This window comes from Apus apus, chromosome 20 (genome assembly GCF_020740795.1).
Source record: "Apus apus isolate bApuApu2 chromosome 20, bApuApu2.pri.cur, whole genome shotgun sequence".
Lineage (NCBI taxonomy): Eukaryota > Metazoa > Chordata > Aves > Apodiformes > Apodidae > Apus > Apus apus.
Genome location: NC_067301.1, coordinates 4204684 through 4229266, shown reverse-complemented (window position 1 = coordinate 4229266; position 24583 = coordinate 4204684). Strand labels below are relative to the sequence as shown.

Genomic DNA, 24583 nt, shown 5'->3' with positions numbered 1-24583 from the left:
CAGGGGAGAAGTCCGTGCATCACGCAGATGCAGGCGAGGAAAAGCCGAGCTGGGCCCCACGCCCTTGTGCCGCTGCCCTGACAGCTCCGGGGCACCCTGTCCTGCCAACAATCCACATCCCGCCCCCCCCGCTCCCGCTTCCCAGGCCCCGTCCCACCCATCGCGCCCCTGAACGTTCGTCCAACCGAACAGCTGCGTAAACCAGCAACCGCCGCCCCCCCCGCGTTCCGGCCCCGGCCCCGGCCCCGGCCGCTCCTCTGCCCGCTCCCCCGGGAGCCCCCGCCGGCGGCCGCCGGGCCGAGCCGCCTCCGCACAAGCCGCCCCTCACCTGGGGGACGGGCGGGGGTGTCCGCAGGACGCGGGCAGAGCGCGGCCGGCGTTGTCAGCAGCGGGGGAAGGCGGCGGGGCCGGCGAAACAGCGCAGCGCGGGGCGGAGGGAAGAGAAGAGCCCGGACGCCGCCATCACGCTTCGCCGCCTCCACGGAGGCTGGGAGACACCCCCCGCTCCGCCGCCAGGAAGGGAGCAGGAAGGGCGGAGGGAAAGAGGGAGGGGAGCAAGGGGGAGGGAGGGAAGAGAAAGGCCTCGCCGGGCAGCAGGAGCGCAGCGAGACGCTCCCCGCGGCGCCGCGCCCGCACTGACAGGACCGCGGGGCCCTGCCCTTCAGCCCGCCTCCGCAGGGGGCGGGGCGCCCGCCCAGCCAATGGCAGCGCGCCGCTGCTCCCTCCTCCCTTCAGCCCACCAATCGCCAGGAGCAAAATCCGCGCCTGCCCGCCCCTCGCCGTGCCAATCGCAGACTGACAGCGCTCCGCACCAATCACAGCTCGGGATGCCCGTCCGCAATGGAGAGCCCACGCCTCCCTCTGAGTCAACCCCTCCGCCGAGCCTCGGGGACACGGAGACTCGGTTCTTCTCCATCCCCAGCCAATCAGGGCTCGGGACGGATCCCGCGTCTCCTCCCGTTCAACCAATGAGGAGCGGCAGGAGGGTCGCGTCACCGCCCCGCCGCGCTGTGCGCGTCCGCGGGCGCTGAGGCGGGATTCGCTGGGCGCCCGGGAGCGGCGGGAGCGTCGTCGCGGCCGTGAGCGAGGACTTGGGCGCGTGTGACTTGGAAAAGCCCTTTCCCGGGACTCGCGGGGCCCGTGGCGGGTAGGCGCGCCTGCCTGCCGAGCAGCGGTGGCTGAAGTGGCGAATTCGCCGGTTCCGGGCCGCCTTGGCTGCGGCTCGGCAGGACGTGGAGCCCTGAGCAAGGCCGCGCGACGCTGGCTCAGAAGGGAGGGATTATTTCTCCCTTCGCCCCCCTTCAAAACGTTTTTGAACAGCCCAAGACGTTTTTTGTAGATCCCACGGTACATTTTTATGTGGTTGTTTTGGCGGAAGGTGCTGTGCTACCCCTTGCACTTCAAACTTCTGTGTGTATTTTCACAGCAAACGTTTGTTTTTCTGGTAATAACCTCGGCTGCAAAGTTCCTCCTTTCTGTTAGCATCTTGATCATTTCTCCTTTTAACAATAGGCTTGTGTTTCATCTTAACAAATATCTAAAAAATAATACTACATGAAATACCTTTGTTATGGATTTTCCATGCACACCCCAACTGGTTTAAGCTGTTAAGAACATTTGGGATCTGTAGTCTCAGAACCAGGTTTATTTTTGTCCACAGCCCCCTGGCTGTTTAACTGCATTAATCTTCACTGTCTCTAGTGCTCAGTTTCAGGGTTTTTTGGAGAACAAGTTATTGGTTACTTTCTGTTTGGTGAAAAGTGGCTTTTTCCCCTTGCCAGTCTCATCATGCCTGCATGTCATCTGTGGTTATGTCTGTGAATGCAAAAACATAAGTGGCTGAGGAGTGGTTTGGAGGGAAACACACAGAACCAAGGAAGGAAAGAGAGGTGACTCATATGTCCTAGAAAATACCATCATTTGAACTTTGGAAAAATTCCTGTTGATGTGACATACTTTTAGTGGTGGTTTGGTGTGGTGGAACCGTGCTAACTTCTATCTAGGGCCATGAAAAATTAGGTCAGCTGTAATTTCTCTGAGGACAAAAAAACAACACACGCCCAAAAACAAAAACCTGTTTTGAAATTATCTGCCAAGTGTCAGAATAGAAGGTGTGTGCTCTAGGGCTCCATGGGAATAGACAATGTGATTCATTTTACTTCAGCAAAGTTTGTGTAGTGTCTCTTAGGAGCAGCAGTTCCTGCATCACTGCTCATGTCTTAAGTTTGGAGAGTCCTCATATGGAACAGTTCCAGTATGGTAATTTGGCTGCTTTTTTAGAGTCTTGAAAAGACTGCTGGAAATGTTCAGAGAAAGTCTAGTTACACGTGGAGAAAGGAGAGGGTGAAGAGCCTATGACACATGCTGTATAGCACCTGGGAGGTCACTCTGTGCAAAAATAAGCATGAAGAAAATTGCTCCTTAACTCTCCAAGCATGGAGGTGAAAGCTGGGCAGATACTAAGGCAGTCCTTGTCTAGCTGGGTGTGGTGCTTTTTAAATTACAGAACTTCAGTATTTTATCTCAATTTCACTAGACTAGCCTTCTCAGTATAATTTTTGAAAGTCAGGTCTCCTTGGGCAGTGTAGCATTAACATTGAAAAATGCACTGAAGTGGAATTCTATTGCAATGTTTAAAATAAATGTCTGTTCTCTTTACATGAAAAGAGCCCTTCTTACTCCTTTGATGTGTTTCTGACCAAGACCAAATATCCCAGTGGAACAGCAGGAACAGATCCAATTCCCTACAAGCATGTGTGCATCCAAAACTAGAATTTAAACATTTATTTTCAAGAAACTATTCACGTAATGAAGGTCCCCAGCACAAGAAAAGGGTTTTGGAGCATTATTATAAAAGAAAAATGAAAGCAAGTAATACTGTGTAAAATCTCCTGCATTTATTAGTACAGAGTTGGTTACTCAAGTCACTGAGATAAGCTACCTAAAATTGGGAAGCCTGTTGAAATACAGGGAAGGGGGTAGGTTGATGCTAAGGAATAACAGCAAGGAAGAGAGGCAGAGTGAAGTGCACTGCTCCTGGGGATTGTTGCTGGCTAAAGCAGCATTGTCATCCTGCTATTAACAGCATTAGGCTCTCCTTGTTGCCAGCAGGGAAGAGTTGACAGGGATGTAAATTGTGCTGTTACTCAAGGGTAAATGGTGATATAATAGAATCAATTGTACTGGATGGTATTGCTGTAACAGCAGAACTGGCCCCGTAATTTCTCTAGCCACATAACTAGAGGGCAAGCAAAGACCAGCAACACAACCTTCCGATTTCAGATTTTCCAAGAAGAGCACATTTTGAAACATTGATGTAAGTTAGGCATCCCTGGGATGAGCTATTCAGATTCTGCAGATGCATGTAAATGTCAAAGGTAATTTGATCAACTGATAGTTTGTGTTCTCCAGTATGAAGTCTCTGCATTGTAATAAGGTTACAGTTGAATTGAAAAAGGTAAATGACATGTTGGTAGGGAGAGGGGAAAATCACAGAAGCCTGGAGGTGGTATTAAATCTATTAAAACCAATAACTGTCACACAGCTGGTATGCTTTTGTGGGAGATTTAGTCTCAATCCAATACTAACTTCAGCTTTCCTTTTCAGTTACTCAGATGTCTGCTATCCACTGAAAGAGGGTTTGATTTAATTTTGTACCCAGAAGACCACACACTATACTGCTGTCTTCAGTTGCTCACATTATAACACATTTCATTATTCTGTCTGAATGCTCAGCCTGGGAGAGTGTTTGTCTAAATTCACACCTTTGAAATACCTGGCACTAGGTCTCAGATAAAAACTGGTTTAGCCACTTAAAGTTAACCTTTATGTCTTGTTTATCTTAATTGATACATTTTCAAGTGCTAAATGGTTCCCATAATTAGCCCAAATAGTTCAGGAATGCACTTTGATATTTATATTCCTCAGGTCAAAGTCTGATACAATGGCAGAATAAATACAAATTCAGATTCTGGAGGGCATTGTCTTGATTAACACATCCTATATCAAATGTAAAATATTTCTATTTCCTCCTGTCAGACAAGGTTAAGAGAAACCTCCTGAATTTGTTCAAACAAGCCTTTCAAGGTAAGTAAACTGCAATAAATTTTAACATAGGATTTTAATTTTATACTTGCATTAAAAAGAGGTTGTCCCATACAGATTTTCTGGTAAAACACTTATATTCCCAACCTTCTTTGATATTAGTTGTAACTCTTGAAATGTGAGATACCAGGAACTATTGGAGAACAGCAAACCTCAAGCCCTGTGCAGGATCCACTTAAGCAACCAGCTTTTTAAAATTTAGGGATGGATTCTTTCTGCTTGTACTCCTCTCACTTTGTAAGACTGCTCATTGTTTCCACTGCAGGGGCTGGGGTCTCATTTGCAGTAGGTGAAGACAGTTAGAAAAAAGCGTTTCTTCATCTTTCCAACACACTCACAGTCTGTCAATGAAACTAAAAGCCACGTGATGTTAACTCACAGAAAAAATCCTTAATGTGAAACTGCAGCAGCTTAATCATTCTCCAGTAAAAATAAATATACAGTTGTCTCCCATCAAATAAAGTATACATTCTGGAATGTTTCTGGAGGTTTTTGTTATCCTTAATGAAGAGGTGACAGTGAAACATTTAAGAGCTTTTCTTTATCTAAAAAATAATTACCTCTTGACTGAAAGTCACACCTTTAAAGTTACAGCCCAGTGTACAGCCCTACAGCACGTTCAGATTCCATGATGGATTTGGATGCTAAATGACAGCTCCAAATAAAAGCACTTTGTTCTGTGACTTCTGAAGGATTTGAATTTGTGGAAGGAGTGAAGGTTAAGGAACTGAAACCAGTTAACAAACAAGCTTCTCTGCTCCAACAGTCCATGCAGACACGAAACTTTGGAATCTTCCTCCCACCCTTAGGGTAAAAAACAAAACACACTCACACTAGCAGGAGGAATAAAAGCCAAAACACACCACCAACAAAAAAGACCCCACTAATCTTCACATTTAATTTAGAATTACTTGCACATCTGAAAGGTCAGCACTGGCTTATATATAACCTCACCAAAAACTCCCCCTAGAGCCTGTCACCAACTGTCCTGTAGCTAAAAATAGGTGCAAGAGCCACTCACGTGGGAACACTCATTAGTTGGAAGTATTACTGAGATCTGTGTGCCCAGAAACTTTTCACCTCATTTCCCAAGATAACTCCAGCTCCTAAACCAGCAAACCTGCCAGCCAATCATTTGTGATACTCTGACACATTTTAAAGGAAAGAAAGACCAGAGGAAACACATAGTGCGAGTGTGTATCATTTATTGTAGTTCAAGAGAGTCAGGAACTGAACAGAAGACACAGCGGAAAACAAAAAAAGAAAGCCAACCTTTTTTTTTCCAGATTGAATTTTAAAACACTGTGGTTTCAAATCCTTTTTAAAAAGGAAATTCAAGTATCATACGCAGGGGGCAGTAATACAAAAAATGTTTGTGAATATTTTTTTTTCTTCTTTTTTTTTTTTAAAAATGTAGTTCTACATTTCCTGCACCCTTTCTGCTTTGGTAAGGCCAAGCCATGGATACAAATTGGAACGCAACATAAAAAAAAAAACAAACAAATGACCCCTGCCCCAAACTGCAGCCTCCAAGAATAAAAGGACCTGCTCTCTGTGGACAAGCTCTAATGGCTCAGAACTGTCATTTAGCACATAATGCATCTGCAGCATTAAAAGAATGGATTTTATTATTTTAAAAGTCACTGAAATCCTGGTATTCCCAAGCATCTCATTCATGGCAGCTGTTTCAACATGTTTCTCTCTCTCAAGGCTTTGCAAAAATACCAGAGCATCTAGAGCAACATAAAGAAAAGGGACATTTCAAAGAATGAAAATTAAAATCCATGGGGTGGAATCTTTGATTTTCTTGAAATTATCCTTATGTCTAACACCAATTAAAAACCAAAGATGCAAACGTGTGTAATATAAAAAGACGATCCCAAGAGGAACACGTTGCAGGCACAGTTACTGCACAGAATGTGATCTTTTGGAGGGCAGGGGAATTATTCTGATTTTCACATGGGTATTATTTTCTTTTTTGCATTACAAAAAAAAAAAAAAAAAAAGAGCAGTGCAGGTTTGAAACACAGAAGAGGAAGAAGGGAGGGAAAGAAGAAAAAAGTTACTTTAGCAGCAAAATGTCCAAGGTTCTAACCACAATCAAATTAACGGATATCTGGCTGTAAAAAATAAGGGATGCTGCCCTGATCCATTCATATTTGCTAAAATAATTCAGCTGTAAAAACTCCAAAATGTGACATACTGAAGGACAGTTTTGTAACATAAGCAACTTCCTAGCTTGTCCTCCATGTTATTGACCATCATTATCACTTAAATATATGTACAAGAATTAAGCCGCTTTCCTCCTCGTCCACATGCGTCTGGTCTCTACTGCAGGGGGGTGCCAGTGGGCCTGTGAATCCCATCAATAGCTTTCCAAGTGTAGTTGCTCCACTGTCACCAGAGCAGCCCAGGCCCTGCTCTTCCCACTGCTGTTGGCAAACACTGCAAGGGAATTTTCAGTGGTCGGCATTCTGCTTGTCTCTCATCCAGGCTTGAATTTGCTCTTTAAGTTCTGGCACTAAGAGGGTAAAGGAAAGAAAAAAAAAGGATGATTGACTAAGCAGTTGAATTACTCAGCAGTACTACTATAAGAAAGCTCCTCAGCGCCAACCAATTTGTTTTCTAGAAACCTGATGAGGAATATCTACTACTGTTTTCTGCTCTATCCATGTATTTTCTGCACAGCTTTCAGTAAATTAACTACACATTTACCTACCATAGTAATATCCTTTAGCCCAGTAATTAGTAAGGCAAAACTGTGGGGTTTCTTCCCAGAAAAAGGGCAAACAAGAAGGAGTGAACTTTTCTGTGCAAGTTGAGGGAAAGAACTGTTACCTCTACTGAGGCCTCATCCCAATCTTCTGAAAACATATGGAACAAACTGCACACAAATTGCTTTCCCCAGCCCACAGTTCCCTCTTAAACAGATACCTGGTTCCAGCATATTTTCTGTCAGTGTCTGACGATTGAAAGGATCAGTAGAGGAGTTCAAGAGATGCCTCAGGATGATTGACCTGTCCATAATAGTTCCGGATGGGAGCCTCACAGGATCAGTCATCAGTGTGTCCATAAGGGGATCTGAGGGCACAAGTGTCTCCTCATTAAATTGAAGACAATCACAGACTGGTTTGGGTTGAAAGGGACCTGAAAGATCATCCAGTCCCAACCCCCTGCACGGGCAGGGACACCTCCCACCAGCCCAGGCTGCTCCAAGCCCCATCCAACCTGCCCTTCAACACTGCCAGGGATACAGATTTTATCCCCACACAAAAATAGGACTAGACAGTAGTCTAGCTTTTTCCCAGGGAAAAGCAAAGAAAGAAACTTTTAGCTTTTTATATTTACTTAACTATTTAATTGAAACAGAGCAGCATGCAAGGCTTTGTAAACAATACCTAGTTTCAATTAATATATACAATCAAAGTTAACAAATCCCTTTTCCCTTAAGAAGTCAGTATGTAGAGAACAACTTGCCTCTGAATTCATCAGGTGCATCACTGTAATCAATTTCTGCACGGGCATTCTTGGCAACAATTTCCTCCACTTTCTCTGCCAGCAGTTTGAATTTCTCTATTGCTATAGTTGACTTGATTCCAGCCTTTCTCATCTTTGAGATAACTTCCTCAAAGAGTTCTTTACTGTAGGACCTCTACAAGCAAAGCATTAAAAAGATAACTTGGAGTTGCAGCATCCTAAATATGCCATAAAAATTCTACAGATCTTTTAATGCATTTTTAAAGCTTCAGAAGGAGGGATCAATGAAATCTGAACATTATGTCAGACAGAAGTGGTAAGCAGATAACATTCCACCTAGCCCCAAAGCACCAACTTTGGGGTAGACTTCTGCTTTTTTACTGGTCATCACTACTGTGGAACTGTTCAAGATCAAAGTGGTGGGAAAAAAAAAGGCAACACCCCCTCATCAAAGTGAGTCAGAGACTCAGAGAGGCTGACTATAATTATTAGACCTGCTCCTTAGACAAAACATCTTTCCTGCCACTCCTGTCTGTATTCTTGTTCCCACCAAGTTTTTGTTGAAAATCCAGCATAAAAATAAATTTTTTATTTCTTAACTTGTCTGATAATGTGCAAGGCAGTACTGGGAAAGACTTGATTCTCTCCTAAGCCAAGCAAAACCCAACAAAAAACCCACCCCACGGTGTTGCAAAACTAGTAAGGGAACTCAGAGGGAGCTAATACTTGCTGGAAACTTGCCAACCAGTGCAGTAGCAACTTTACAGCTGCATAGGACAAAAGTCAGAGAGACTAAATGCATATCCTGTAATTTCCACTGAAGCAAGCATTGCTTTCAGATGTAAAAAAAAAAAAGTTAGGCAAGGACTTTTGATAGCTGCTTATCTTCTAAAGAGCATTTTCTTTTTAGCTCACAATGCCATGTTTTGATATAATCCTTTTAGTAAAAGTTATTTACACTGCAGTGCAAGGCTGATTTAAACAGCAAAACACACCAAGTCTCACAGATTTCTTTTTTCCTTGGGGACTTCACAATGTTCAACCCAGCCCCACTTCTTTCATCTGCACTATATGGCACCAAGAAATCCCATTCACTGCTGAGGACACACAGTGCCCACCCCAACTCCACAGAGGAGAACAGAACTATGGCAACACGCCCAGGGCTTTGTAAACATTTCCAGATTCCTCCTAAGACGTGCAAGGATTTGCAAACAGGAGATGTATCAAAACTCTTCAGAAAGATCCTGCTGTGATCAAGCAACTTTTTGTTTGTTTTATTTCTTTTTCTCCTAATACCAGTAGCCATTAACCAACTGTGCATTTCCTTGGTGTTTCTCTCCTGGCATTAACAATTTCCAAGACACTAGTCACTCCCCCCCTTTTTTATGAAGGGCTACTTTGTTAATTAAGCTTTATTCCAGTTCCCACACCAGCAGGCTTCTTTTTTAATCCTTACGTCATTGCTGTGCATTTTTGCTGTGGACAGCATCAGTGCACATTGATGGATAACATTCTCACTGTCAAAAATACTGAATAGCATAAAAAAAATATCCTGCATGCTCCTTACACACATGCAAACACACCAAGTCTAATCTTGGAAGTGTTACTGATTTGTCTGCAACTACCAGAACGTAAATAATCACAGAAAAGAGATTATGGGTTACTCTGATACCTCTGCTTCACTAGACATGCAAATACAGCTTCATGTATTGTAAACCAGCTTCCACTAGAATTTCAAGTAGCTCTTGAGAACATTTTTTTTCCTCTAGATTTTGAAAAGTTTGTGTTATAAGACACAGGCAGGGAAAGATGTGAATCAGTAGTTGGACAACTTCAGCAGAACGCAGAGGCGAGCGATACCTTATCTGCCTGCAGAATTCACATTCTGCTCTGAAGACTATCATGAGGAGTTCAAAGGTGTCTCATGAATGCTGGGTTTTGCCAGTTTATTACACAGCTATTTAACAGAGTGATATAAAAGGGAATATAATTTGTAAACTATTAGTCTAGAGAAGGCACTTTGCATTGTTAAACTCTTAGTCCCAGCTATGCCTGCTTCATGTGTTCTTGACAAGGGAGTCAGAACTCTTTGTATGCTTCAGTTTTCCCACTTGCAAATTCTGGACAAGGTACTTCTGCTAATTTACAATGAGGCTGTAGCTAATAATCAGCTAATCCTCAGGAAATTTCCTAGGCATGTGAAGTGCTACAGATGTTTATGCGTGAGAAAAGCTTGGAAAACATACCCACCTACCAAGAGCAGACAGAACATGGCCAGAGATGACCTACTGAAGGAAAACTAGTTGCAAGTGTGTATGACAGAAACTGGGTGGCAGCAGGAAAGTAAGATGGAACTCTGGGAGATCTGCAAAGTCCTGTTTGTCCACAGTGCTTTTGCCCCTTCCCCTCTCATCTGTTTTTAGAGCTCACCTGATCATCAGCAATTGCTTTAGCAAACCGAGCACAGTCGAGCTGCAGGTAAATGTCAGTCAGTTGGTCCAACAGCTTCTTTGGCTCAAACCCATATTTCTCAGGGTTTTCAACTTTCAGGTCACGGCACTTGGGGCCACACAGTTGCTGTAAGTTAAAGTTCAACATAGCAGCCAACCGTGGTCCAAGTTCCTACAAGACCAAAGTAAACCAGAGATCACAGCATGAGGGCAGTGATAAAGATGATCACCACTTAGATTTGCATACAGCAAGATCTGGAATGATTAAGTAATAAATATATCATTTTGCAGGCTTGCAGGAAGCCTTTCTTAATGCATGCTTTCCATTTAAAAGAAAATTAATGCAAACTGCTTCTGTCTAGAAGTCACACACCATCTCAGTGACTCAGCTGATGCTCTTGACATCAAGGAACTTCAGCAGCTATCGGGTTCCAATGAGTTGGAGAAAGGGGAAGAGGATGGAGACAACGGGCTACCAAACATTTCCAGGTTATTATCCAACAGCAGAGATGTTAGAGCAACTAGAAATCAAGGTAAATCTGAGCAGGACTTACAGGTCTGAGAAAAGGCTTTTGAACCTGCTTGGTAAGGATATGGAACATATCAACAGTTTCTGTTGCCAGGGCAAGGTAGGAGCGAGAGACGCGCTCATCCTGAGCCAGCTGCGACTGCCGGGCCTGCTGCTGGTCCTAGAAAATAAAGATGCAGGGGTTACAAGTCCACAGAACTTCCCACATCATCACCAACCAAAATCTTAACAGTCATAATCATAAAAGAACAGAGTCCAATTCAAATCCAGGTGTGATGTATTTCTTAAATAACGTACACCCTTGCTACCCGATACTGAACAAAAGCCTGCAGCAATTTTCCCTAATTCTGCAACACTAAAAGTGGATGCAAATGGCACCACAAGACTCCACAGTTACTGAGTTTGTCTACATCCTGTGACTCCTCAAGCTGCAGAACTGGGTTATGTTTCCTTCCCATCCAAATGCCAGTACTTCAAAACCACCTTGGGAGCTGAGAGTCAAGCGAGGTTCTCTCTAATTTATGCACCATCATAAGTAACCAACACTCCACACTGGAACAATCTGTAGCTGATGTACCAGCTCCTTTTGTCACCACAGTAATGGCTTTACCTTGCTAGGAGACATAAATAGGAACAAAAGCTTCTGAAGAGCAAACCAGAATAAGTTGAATAAACAAGATCTTTATAGCTTTTGTTTTCAAGCTTTTTTTTTTAATCAATAACCTTAGAATAGAAATACCTGACATTGGTGGGTCAAAACACACAATTATAGTTTAATCAGGCTAAGGTCTGAGGTCCAGGACTCTAATTGTCTGCATTGAATCTACCCAGGATCGATGCATTAACAAACTAAAAGCTTCTATTCCTTGAAGTCAATTGAACTGGAGAGCATCTTCCAAAACCTCCTTCAAGAAGGTTAAAGTTTCAATTCTCCACTTAGAATTAAGTGCACAGTAATTTTAACCTTTATGTTATGTCCACCTCACACCACACTCTTTGCCAGCCACAGCATAACTATGCAGAACGATGTTTTTTGCAGAATCTCATCCAGAGTGACCGTGGCCATACTGGAAGGCAAGAAAAAGCCTCAAGATCTGCTTCTCATGAGCAGCTCTTTGGTTCTGCTCCTTCAAAGTTTTTCTAGTGGTCTTGCATTCAAAAAATTAAAAGTAAGTAAAGGGCACTTTGAAAAACAGCTCTCTTCACCCTGGGCAGCAGGTCCCATTGTTCTTTATTCTTCATCTCCTCTTGCACTTCATGGATACGTTTTAAGGACTCCAGACTTTCATCCAGCAAGAAAGTTGTGTCATTTATCAGCATGTTGATGTAGCGAACAAACTGCTTCCCAGAGCTGAAAACATTGAAACACAGTTACCAGGGCAGAGTAGATGGTGTGCAGACCAGTCTGTGACCCCAGCAACACTCCTTCTGCACTGTCTGTTCCAAATAATCATCCCATTCCCCAAGCCAAGTTGCTTGTGGTGTCCAGAACTCAGTTAGAAACACTCTAGTTCTACTGGAAGGGGTTGTCATTTGAAATATAAAGAAAAGCAGCAGCATCTATTCCCAATGATCATTGCACGACCAAGCAGCAAGACACACAACTTCTTACTCACTTGAACTCTTCCATAAAGGTCCCATGGTGAGCTATGTTCTGCCAGAGGCTTTTGAAAATGGTGCTGATGTGGTAGCGAATTGTAAACTTGTCATAGAATTCACTGGTGGCTCCTGTATGTTCAACATCTGAAAAAGAAAAGAGATCCCACAACTGAAATCAATACTCCTTCCCACCAGGAACCACCTGCAGAACCTGCATCTCTCCCCTACTGTCTCCAGTGTGATGAGTACTTCAAGCAACAAGCTTGTAAGAGATGATATTCAATTCCTATTCAGAAGTCTCCATCATAATCCCCATCTAAAGAAGCAACACTGTGCATTTCCTAATCCAGAACCAACTCCACTTCTGAAGAAAAACCCTCAGTAAACAAAACTTTCCATTCTATTCAACTCCACTAACATCTTTGTTCCAATCTAAAATTTCACTAATAAGAAAACTCTGGGAACACCTGAATCTACAGGACTAGCAAAAATCCAGTCAGAAGTTTTAAAATCCCAATACTCCCTCTACAAAACAAATAAACAACTTCCAGTTTGGAATCTAAACAACCACAGAAACAATCATCACATTAATCTACAGAGCCAGAGATGTCAGTGCACAGCAGCCTATGGAAGACCTAGAATCCTCAAGGTTTCATCTAATGCCATTTCCCCTGACTCCTCAGAAACAAAGCCTCATCTGCACAAGGTTCAAAATCTACCTGTTTTCTGCTGGGATTTTTTTATTTGTTTAAAGGTTACAAGAACCAACTCAGCCTGTTGCCTTATCATACCCGTTGCTTACTGTACACTCTGTGAACTACAGATGAAGCACTTACCTGTGTAAAACTTCATCAAGGAGGGGACTAACAATTTAGTGGAGAGAGGATGATTCTCAATCATTTCAAAGAACTTCTGTGTCCGGGGCTGAACCGCTGGGTTTGTCATGAACATCACTTCCACCAGCTTGGCTACTAAGTAAGGATTTCGGATGTAGTTCTGGTTGCACAGCATCACAACAAGGAACATCACTATGTCCTGAGTGCAGGGCTCATAAAGCACCTGAGGAGCATATCTGAGGAGAGGGAGAACAAATTGAAAAACTCCAACCCTGTATTGTCTACAGAAGATTTACCATATACAACGAGTAAGTTCAGATCATCCATTAGCAACAGGAAAAGTCTGATCATTTTATTATCATTCCCTTTTCTCTCTCTACAGAAACTAGACTCTAAGTCTTCCAAAAGGTCTTGCCAGCTGTTCCCTGGAAGCTGAATTTCAGTCTTAAACACTGTCATATTTGTTTGTGGTGCATGATAGCAAATTTGTTTTAAATTACCACTGGAAGAGCATCTCAGGAAGGCAAAAGCAAACATCTCATCACACACCACAGCCAAGGCTGAATCTGAAGGTACACTTTCAGGAAGAAAGTTACCAGCTCCAAGACTACATCTGAGCAGTATTCATACCCATCTAAACTGCTACAACTATCCAAGTGCATTCCTTTTCAGCAAATGCATAAATGGGGGAATTTTCTACTTATTAACCTATGACTTTCAAAAACCATTATTCTAGCAATTTAACATATCATGAAATCAAAAGGACTCAGCAAACTCCAAACCATAAAGAAAGTTCTTGGGAGAGGGGTTGGTGGACCAAAAAACCTTCAGCTTTCTTTCAAGACAAAATGAGGTCAGAAGGGACTCGGGAGCTCATCTGGGCACTGCATCTCCAGCAGGGCCTGCAAGGACATCACCTTATGGCCATTCTTAAAAAACACAATAACTACAGAATAGCTGGGAAAATACTTTCACACCCTATATTTATGTGCACGTCATCTGTGCAGGGATAAATGGTAGTAGAAGTTTCCTTTTGATATAACTTTACTTACTGTACAATAAAAAATAAAAATTCAGCAACATCCTCCACGTAGAACTCCGGCAACGCTGCAAATACCTTCGGGACTTCAGGAGTTAAAGGCAGTTTTATGCTGCAAGACAAAAAAAGACAGCAAACAGGACAGTAAAATAGCAGGATTAATAAGAAAGTGTCAGGAGCTCTCCTGTGGGATCAATTTACACAAGTTCTGACACTGACTCTCTAAAAATCCTTGTTAGTACTTCAAATGTCCTAAACATACCTGAGGGTTGTTCCCCTTCCACCAGATGAACCTTAAACCATAAATAAGATCTATATTCCATGCAAGAATGTATGTACCAGACATAAATAATCAAGCAAGAACACAGACACTAAAAAAATAATTAGAATTTGAGAATTGTTAAATTCAGTAAACAACATGGTCTTTGGTACAATTAACACAGACACTCACTTGGGGTAGGCAGGGTCAAGAATGCGAAGCATCAGCTGAATCACCATGCCGTAGAAATTCAGGCATCTCCTGAGGAAGTTTTCATCCAGCAAGCCAGCATCTGCACAAGCCTTGCACCTCACCAGTTTCTGCAGAACATGCAAACAAAAACTAATCCAGGGCAAAGGAAGGTCAAGGCCACACAAGCTAATCAATATATCTGCTATTTATGACAATTATACAATGGTCTCTTCTTGAAACGTGCTGTTGTTTGAAGAAAACAAGCCCCAACATGTCAAGCAAAACACACCTACAGTTCAGAGTTGCAGGGACAGAGGAGCCTTTTAACAAGCTTTATGCAATCAATGGAGGAAATCAATAAGGTATCAAAGTGGGAAAATGTGCCATTAAAGTAATTTTGGTGAAACAGCTCAGAAAATTGGTGTCAATTCATACTAGGAACATCTAAGCAGGACAGACCTTCAAAAGAAAGGAGCCCAACTTACTGAACTCTGCAAGAATTCTATGTGAGTTTCAGAACTCGAGAGTCACATGTCTATCTTGGGGATGGATTGTGCAAGCACAACTACCCCTGAACAAATCACACTCCCTCTGCTGTTCTCCCTCCAACAAAAATCAGTATTTTCTTCTTTTTGAAGAATATTGGCCCAGTTAATCTTGGTGTTACATTGAGTTTTAACTTCACCATTAAAACATATTGTATCATGGCCACCATCCGGTGCAGTCAATAATACATTTTTAACAAGCTCAAATGATTCATAGATTCAAACCCACCATTTTCAAGAAGCATGAGTGGGAAGCTGCCTTTAAACATTAGGACACAAAGTAAAGATTCAGGCAGGTTGACAAAAGCATTTAGTTGAGAACTGAATCACTTACAAACCTTAAGCTGTGTCTTGCAGCGCTTCAGCATTTCCCGATGCCTGGTGGCCAGAGGAGAATCCTTCCACTGACTTTCATTGTTCTTCAAATCTTCAACAGTCCTGAAAACCACAGGCACCAACTGGTTATCATGACAAGAGGGGATTCCATCTACAAAGCATTTAATCTATTTATCTGCTAAATACTGATCAAATACGGAGAAGAAAAGCAGGGGGAAAACTCATTTTCATAGAATCACCCATCACAGCAACAAGAGAAATTGCTTTTCTAAAAGCAGACTGAAGATCTGCACAGACACCAGTTCCAACCTACATGCCCATCAGACAAATCAGAACACAGCACCAACAAAATAGGATGAAAACAGAAGGGATCTATCCTGCCTGACAAACACCTTTTATCTACTGTATTCAAAAAAAGGTAGTTGCCTCTTTTTCTCACACTGAAGTCTACAGTCACTCTAAAGGAAGGTTAAAAGTATGTCATTCAAATTAACCCTAATGCAAAGAAGGCCTGGTACATATAACAACAAGATATTTAGAAACCTCATTCATCTTCTAATATCAGAAAGGAAATAGGAAAACAGAATCAGCCAAGGAAGAAAAAGCTGGCTGACTACAGGCCCTGCTAGACACACCTTCCCTTTTCCCAGGAAAGGCACAAGTCCGCAGCCAGCATATCTTCCCACTATTCTAAGTGGGTTTTTTGCAGTGTTGTTCTACCCTTCTCATCCTCCACTTCCCACAAAATCCAGGTTTGCAGAGGAGGGCAATACATGAGTACTCCCTGTCAGCAAAAGGACCAGAAAAATCAAAGTGGTTGATATTACCTCCCCTCCCTTATTCATCTTCTCACTCTCCCCCACGGAAGAGAGACCTTAACTGTACATTATACACACCATTTGCAGTCAAAAAATCCTACATATCCCCATATTTTAACCCTTTTCAGGAAGAAGAGATGTTTAGAGCAAAACTCAATATACTGCACTACACGAATATGGTTCCTTTTCATCCCTCGTCTAAACACAAATACTTTCCCACATCAATCTCTGCCTACAGCAGAAAAATACCCAGTCTATTTATTACCAACATCAAATTACATTGCTCAGTGTTGCAAGCAACTGAGCAATTCATGGAAGATGCTAAGCACTAAGCTGCTACTGATCCCAATAAAAGCCAAAAGCTCTTCACCCTGCACTGTCAGATGGAAATTGCTGCACAAGCAGCTCCTTTGCAACAATCCTAAATCAGAAAAAGAAGCAATTCCTTTCTCAAGCCAAACATGTGGCTTCTTTACAAGTAATCCACAGGCTGCTCTAGATGAAAACTCTTCTTTCTTTAAGATACGCTGATTCTTCCTGCTCCCTTCTCTGTAACTTCCCAGGTTCTTGGCCTGCTTGTGCTTTAAAAACTAAAAATGAAATCACTACAACCACAGTCCAAAAACCCTGTAATGAACTCACAGTATTACTGCCAAGGAACATCTACCAAAATGCAGTGACTGCAATTATAAACAATGGAAAATACTGATGATACAAAAATCTGTTCTAATTTGAACTGAGTATTCTTCGAGGTTTACCAACTATAAACATCTTTTTGAATTTCTGCCAGGGCAAATGGAAACCAGCACTATCTTCATGGCAACATCGTAACTCTTATTTATAATTTTTTAAATGCTAAAGCATAGGCTGAATTCCATGTACATCAACAATGTTAAAGAGTTTACTGCTGGAGGCAGACAACATAGCGAGGATGCTGGGACTCTCAGATGAAGTAGATCATGGAATGGTTTGGGTTGAAAGGGACCTTAAAGATCATCTAGTCCCAGCCCCCTGCATGGGCAGGGACACCTCCCACCAGCCCAGGTTGTTCCAAGCCCCATCCAACCTGCCCTTCAACACTGCCAGGGATGGGGCAGCCACAGCTTCCCTGGGCAACCTGGGTCAAGGTCTCACCACCCTCACAGCAAAGAATTTCCTCCTCACGTCCAACCTAAATCTCCCCTCCTCCAGTTTTAATCCATTACCCCTTGTCCTCCCACTCCCTGCCCTTGTCCCAAGTCCCTCCCCAGCTTTCCTGGAGTCCCTTCAGGCACTGGAAGGTGCTCTAAGGTCTCCCCAGAGCCTTCTTTACTGCAAGCTGATCATTAGCAGCAACTAACCTGTTGAGCTCCCGGATGGCACGCAGCCTGCGGATGTACCGACGGCAGCTTGGCAGGATAGAGAGATGGTGGGCATGCAGGGTTAGGAAGAAACATTCTGTTGGAAATTTTGGCTCAGAAAATGGAGACTGATCCCTGTCTAGAAAATAAACAGACAAAAAAGCAGTACAGGTGAATAAAAAATTAACTGCTTTATCTAAGGGTGAGACCTTGAACTCAGCTTTTCCTCAAAAGCAGCAAAAGCAGACAGCGTCAGGAAAGAGCATTTAGGAACAGGGAAATTATTGGCTGGAATTATTTCCACGTACCTCCAGCACCAAAAACAGAAGGCAAAGTAAATGCTTAACATAGTAATATGAGCACTCACAAAGTTCAGCAATCCAGGCTGCAACATCTTCCATTGTTGCTTTCACTCTGGTCTCATCTGTTGGGAGGTCAATACGACACCTGGGATGGAATATGTACATGGGATCAACTGTTTCCAGCTTTATCTTCGTACTGAGTTGCTGTAGTACCCATAAGAAGTTGAGCATAAAGCCATCTGTAGACACCAAACGATCATCTGTCTGTGGGGTAAGAAAGCAAACAGCTGAAGACATCAGCTTAGAAGTACAAAGGTATTTTCTGCTGCTCTAACAGTACTCAACATAAATGGAGTATATAAGTTCAAGAAAGGGAGAAATTATGAAGAATATGGATCCGTAAGGAGGCCTTCCTGAGATCAGGAATGTCACTAACTTACATCTTATCTTTATGGTTCAAGTAGTCATTCTCAAGAATATTAAACAAACATAAAAAGCAATAGTAGAACTAAGAAATTAAAAGTGCCTCTTCCAAGAGCCGTTTGCCACAGATAAAGACAGCAGAGTTTCAAATAGTTGCTGAGTTTCGATTAGTAAGTTTTATTTTAAGTGTGAAACTTTCACAGAAATATTCCTAATAATGGTTCCAAATATTTTTTTTTTCTTAAAGGGGACTTAAAGACAACAATACTGCAAACCTCAGGATTCAGGATTGGAGCACAGATTTTATCACAGGAAATAAGTGCAAAGCATTAATGAAACAAAGGCAAAATAACATCCCTGCTGTTTCACTGAAACTGGGCTAGCTCACAGCTGCACCTCTCCTTTGACAGACATCACACAAAGAGCAGCAACTTACTACCTGGAAAAGAACTTATTTTTAAACATAGCCAATTGAAATTAATTAAGCCCCTAGAGATTGGGAGGGGGGAGCAGACAGGGCTGGGGAGGCATACAAAGCTTTACATTTCTAATATAGAATCCCTGTTAATGAAGTGATGTGTCAGTCCAAAGAGGGAAAACAACAAACTGATCAAAGAGGTAAACCAGAATAATTTCACAAATGGGAAATACACTGAAAAAGAAGACTGATGACAGGGCTTCTTGCCTGTTGTAGCAGGCACTGAAAATTCTTTTGTCCTCTACTCAAGAGCCACCCTAGAGAAGCCACCTGGAGCTACCTGTGCATCAACCAGGTCCATGAATTACAGAAAGTGTTTTCCCTTTATTTACCTGCATTTGTGCCTTTTTCATGTTGGCATTGACAACAGCTGCCATGTAACTCAGAGCTGCTTCTCGGGTTTCACCGTTCAGTAAAATACTGTGTAGAATCTTGAACAGCTCTTGCTGGAATTAGAAGACAACATCCTGTCAGGTTTGCACACACTTCTCACCATTGCATTCCTGCTTTCTGTTCCTCCAGATATTTATGTTCTACAAATTCCGTGAAATTCACTACAACTTCTGTTACAGACTTAATGCCAACATAAAATACATATATTAGTTATTAAATTAGTTACAGAAAATACACCTATAGAGAACTAGTGCAACACACACACACACTACTACTACAATATGCCTTTTCTATTCATCCTGTAAAATGAACTCTAATCCATGACTAACTGCTCTGTTATTTTCCAAATTGCCCTACAGCCTTAGAGAAATATTTGTAGCACTATTTTTTTTTCACAATTCCCTTCAGCCATATCCTAACATATTTGTTAATACAGAAGCAAGTTTGTTTTAGATTATACCCTTAATCTATGTCAAGAACAAAAATCCACAATATTTTTCCATTTGCTTAGAACATAAGAACACTTACCCTTGCTAATTCCAGGTAATGTTGCAAAGACTGGCTCACAACCCGGGTGTTTTCAAGAGTAATGGCAGGCCCTGAGAAGTACTTTTCAACTACTTTGTTCTGAAAATAGAATGAATGTTGGCAAGTGTACCAAACATGTTGGGAGAAAAAAACCCCCACAAAACACACAAAAAATCCCACTACACTACAATCAGAGTCTGTAACACTTACATCATCTTCTGCAAAGACAGAGAGACTGAAGAAGGCTCCAAGATAGGAAAGTCTTTGCAGCTCTCTTCCTGCACCTGGGCTTAAAGATTTAGGCAACCACAATGGCAGAGAGACAACCTAGAGCACAGGAGAAACAGCAAGTTAATCAAAGCTGCCATTTCAGCCACACAAATTGTCACCTTTTGGTGTTTGCCACATGCCCTCGATTCTTGAACATTCAGGCATGCTGAGAGCTGAACAGAACCAACCCCTCAGTATTTCAGCAATCTAAGCAAGTCTTGTTTGTCCTAGTTTTTCTAAATTCTCAGGGAAAAGGACTCCCTTGATCAGTTCAAACTGTAGTTTAGCATCAGATACTACAAGCAGCCTGTTCAGAGTGATGAAGAACACTATCAAGGTGGGTCACACATACCGACAGCAAAACAAGTTAATAGCTCACTTACCAAACTGCACATTGGGTGTGTTTTCCCAAACTTGATTTCACAAAGTTCACATAGTGCCTACAAAGAAATGCCAAGAAAAAGTACTTGTGTGTGTAATTCCTAAGTACCCTGTCTGCAAACAACAAGCTCAACATGATAAACTGCTGAAAGAGCCGAACCTTCTTCTCTTAGTGGAAAAACTTCCATCTTCTACAATGGTGAAGAAGTCCAAGAAGAGCTAGAGCACACCCTGCTCCCATTTTAGTGTTTACATCTGTCCCAGGTTGCCTCAAAAAAGCTAACATGTCTCACAGGATAATAAATTATTGCATTTATTTCAAAAGTTAGCTGTGCAAATTGTTTGTTTGCTCAGAACATAACAATGCCTTTGCTGGGCTCCTGAACTGCCACATAAAAGTCAGTAACAATAATAAATAGAGCAATTGTTCTATACATACACCAAGGCCTTTGTCTTTTGAATCAGAGTGGAAAAATGTCAGATGAACACAGAAGCCAGAAACAAAGAATCCTATCCAAGATCTCTAACTCACTTTCAACTGCAGCACAGAAAAAAGAAAGCAGTTACAACAGAGGATTCTGCAAACACAAAAATACTGTAGCCTTTCATTTATCCTGCTTCTCCCGTATTGTATGTTCTCATTCTTCAATTGAACTACAGCCAGTAGCTACTACTCCATCCTTTTGGTGCACACTGTGTCAACTAGAGATGAACAAAATGGAATATAATTTTTCAAGCAGCCCTCACTCGTAGCCAACAGCCCAATTTGGGCCAGGTTGCAATTTAAACAGAGGAATAACAGAGGAACAGGAAAACACAGGACCAGTAAAAACAGTATTTTTTGCCCAAGTACCACAGTTGCTCAGTCAATTTGATTTGCAGCACCCCAGTCAAGCTGATTTCCTGCAGCAGAAATTAAACTTGAGATGTAACAGCCTCTTCTGGCATCATACACTGAAGATCCTAACACCCAAAAATGTTAGCTGACAATGCCCAACTTGGCCAAGAATTAAGCTTGCTCTTCTGTGGCCAAGCATGAGTTCAAGAGACCTCTTTGTTTTGTCAATAAAAGTAGTAGGAGGGAAGCAGCTCCAGGGACTAAATCACGCACTTAAAGAAACCTAAAAATAAAACTCCCAGCTTCTCAGCCAGGGAATCTTATATTTTCCTACAGTAAATAATCACCAGTTCCAGTAATTTTGGCTCCCCACATACAAAAGTGAGTCAAACAAACACTGGGATGAATACTGGTCCTTATTTTCCAGACTTAAATTGGGAGGAGCTTGGCAGGATTTGATAACCATCCACAGCATTGTAATTAATTCTCATTATTAGATCCATACATCTTCTATAAAGGAATACATATAAACATTTCAATAGCCCACTATACAAATGCTGTCCATTAAATTTAAGGTATCACTGGCCTCAGACTCTACTAGATTTTTAATGGTCTTTTACACATCTGAAACCACACGAAGCTTCCTACAGATAATTTAATAGTACCCACTAACCAAAGAAATCCCCCCAAAGCTGAAGTACATTCTCTTGTATTGGATCTGCATAAGTTATCAATAATCATAACATAACTGCTTCTAGAAATGAACAGTCCTTACCATAAGGGGGTATTTAAAATTGTCACTATCAAGGGAGCACTCTTTGGAAGCTAGAGCCAGGCCTTGTAAGATGGGAATAAAGATCTGTAAAAACATAAGTAAAATACTTTATTGAATAATAGGAAGGAGTCAATGACAGTACTGCTGTACAAAGCATGAAATGCCTGTTCATTCTTCAAATACTGCATGTTACACAAAAGAAAAACCAAGATATTTCCTTTAAATTTGTATAAATTAAGCATGAATGGTGAAGAGATTATTCAAAGCTAAAAACCAACTTGCTTAATACATCCTCAGTGAGGTATTGACTTGATGCCAGGGCATAACAACTTACCCATAAAACCCTCTTTCCCAGCACTTGTATGTATTTTTCCTGATCACATTCTGATTTGTTTCCAAACATTTACTTTGCAAACCCAGTGACCCCAGAGACACGTACATCTAGATCTGGACTCAAAGCCAACAGATCCCAGCTGAAGCTGACAAATGGTACTGTCAGCACACTGACAACAATCAGGTGTTGTTCCACCAGGTTCTCTGCACAGCGGTGGGCATGTGTGTGAGCACGTATATGGCACAGACACCAACAAGAGCACAGGTTCTGTTGAGGTCTCCAACAACTTGGTTGCCCAAATGGGTCATAATTTATTTGCCTATACACTTGGGCAATAATAGAGCTTTAATTTGCATGGCATGTCAGCAAGTTTTGATTTTGTGCTGGTAAGTTGTAACTGTGGTAAGAGTAAAGATTATAAGCAGCAGCCAAGGATTGTTAAGAAAGAGGAAATGACATGACAGGAACTTAATAATCAAAAGTAATTACACATGATTAGTAAGTTCCAATCACACACTTTGACTACTATGCCCTCACAAAATAAACACTTCTAGTTATTTGGCAATAATAACAAAAGGTCTCACTGAATTTTAAATATATTGTGTTGCTTCTATGAAGAGACCAAAAATTGTTATTAAACCCTATTACATGAAAGGACTATAAAGAGGTGGCTGTCTGCTTCAGCTAGAGGAACAGTTCTCTTCTCCAGAGCAGGTGACCTTTAACACTTGCCATAACCACTTTTAGACAGTTGGAAGTATCCTTTCAACTGCATGAACCTCTACTAAAACTTGTACAGGCAGAGATATAAATTATTAAAAGATACTTGTGCTACACATAAAAAATAGCTAATACCATTTTTTCCCAACACTGGAAGGATCAAACACCATTCTGAAGGCCACTTTACAGCTAAGTCACATCATACTACAGGAGAGCTAATTAGAGGCAATTACAATCCTACTGATCTGCTTTAACATTCTATGGGCTAGAAGTTTGCTAGTTTTGTGTCTTAATTACTAGGCTCACCAGTTCTAATGTTTTTATCATCTCAGTGAACTATGCTGACACACAGAATAAATAATCTAATGTTTCTCAGTCATCTCCTCTGTAAAATATCAACACTTGACACGTTAGGCTCTGCAAAATGCTCTCAGCACCTCAGACTCAAACCATTAAGAAGGACAATAATTGCCAGATAGAAAAACCAACAAAACTCCAAGTACAATTACAGAGGATTGCTTACACACACATTTTTAGGGTATTTTGTACATAAACATAGAAGGATGAAAACCCAAGATCAATCCTGTAATACATGTCTGCATACTCTGAGTAGTTCACTTCAACATTACATAAATGTGCCCTGCTTATTAACAAATGCACTTTTAAGTATAAGAACCAGCAAATAACTGAAGTCAGGATTTTTCACAAACTGCTAAATGACTTACAAACCAAACTCCAAGTGCTAAACAGGTTGCTAGTCCCTGAAGTAATAAGCATAGAACTCTGAGATGCAGAATTCCAGAATAAACCTCTGGAAACCCACTCTCTTGGATGTTGCAAATAGTAAAAATTTATTATATAGGTTTGTTTTTTTTAACCTATGCCTTACCTGTTTGAACACCTCTTCATCCTGATAAGTTGTTCTCACCAATTCTTGGATGAAGCCAAATGGGAGATTCCTACACAGCATATATGGTACCAGCAAAGACTGCTGCTGCAATGACCTTTATTTGTATAAAAAAAAAATTCCCAAACTACTGATTATTTGCAGTAGTATTTGCAGTACTATTTGCAAAAATGTCAGACTAATCACACCTAAGGATATGCCAGAATGCAAGATTTTCAACACGTAGACACACCTAGTCCTTTCAGGAGTAACTAACTTTGTTTTCTCAAGTTATTGTGGAAAGGTTATTCTGAAACAGATGCTGTTGCCAACATCACACTTTAGTTTAATGAGGCTGGAAAAAAAATAACAGCTTCTGTGTAGTAATTGGTTCTCTGTACTACTCTTCTTCAGTGAAAAGACCCTTTGTTAAATTCAACTAGTGAGGGAACAACATTTTTTGACGTTTGTTTTTCCAGATCAAGAAAAAAAACACAACATTTTTTTTTCTCAATTAGCACAGTCATTACTTCTAACTGCTCCCCCAAGATTTTTGAAGTAGTATCTTTTCTTTCCTTATTACATAAATAAAACTTCTCCTAATGTCAATATTGTTCATGTAAAGACAAAACCAATCTAAAGGAACAGCAGATAATTGATACAGCTGTAAAAATTATAGAAATATTGTTTGGAAACAAATACAAAATTATGCAGATATTAGTGAAAGTCAC

The 24583-nt window shown here is 41.5% G+C and overlaps 2 protein-coding genes across 10 annotated transcripts in view; both read right to left on the bottom strand.

Annotated features, from left to right (window-relative positions):
• Positions 1-639, bottom strand: part of KIF1B (kinesin family member 1B) — a 90976-nt gene extending 90337 nt beyond the window's left edge. For all 9 annotated transcript variants that reach the window (XM_051637232.1, XM_051637238.1, XM_051637234.1 and 6 more), the window contains exon 1: positions 329-639. The gene's annotated coding sequence lies outside the window, so the exon portion shown is untranslated. The remainder of the gene's footprint in view (positions 1-328) is intronic.
• Positions 640-5292: 4653 nt separating this feature from the next.
• UBE4B (ubiquitination factor E4B) overlaps positions 5293-24583 on the bottom strand; it is a 39691-nt gene continuing 20400 nt past the window's right edge. The window contains 19 exon segments of the mRNA XM_051637625.1: positions 5293-6625; positions 7039-7185; positions 7582-7756; positions 10012-10203; positions 10586-10720; positions 11767-11911; positions 12177-12303; positions 12996-13231; positions 14048-14146; positions 14486-14613; positions 15369-15468; positions 17525-17663; positions 17892-18090; positions 19060-19173; positions 19649-19747; positions 19859-19975; positions 20302-20358; positions 21913-21996; positions 23856-23970. Of these exon segments, the coding sequence (XP_051493585.1) occupies positions 6564-6625; positions 7039-7185; positions 7582-7756; positions 10012-10203; positions 10586-10720; positions 11767-11911; positions 12177-12303; positions 12996-13231; positions 14048-14146; positions 14486-14613; positions 15369-15468; positions 17525-17663; positions 17892-18090; positions 19060-19173; positions 19649-19747; positions 19859-19975; positions 20302-20358; positions 21913-21996; positions 23856-23970 (2470 nt within the window). The 3' untranslated portion in view covers positions 5293-6563.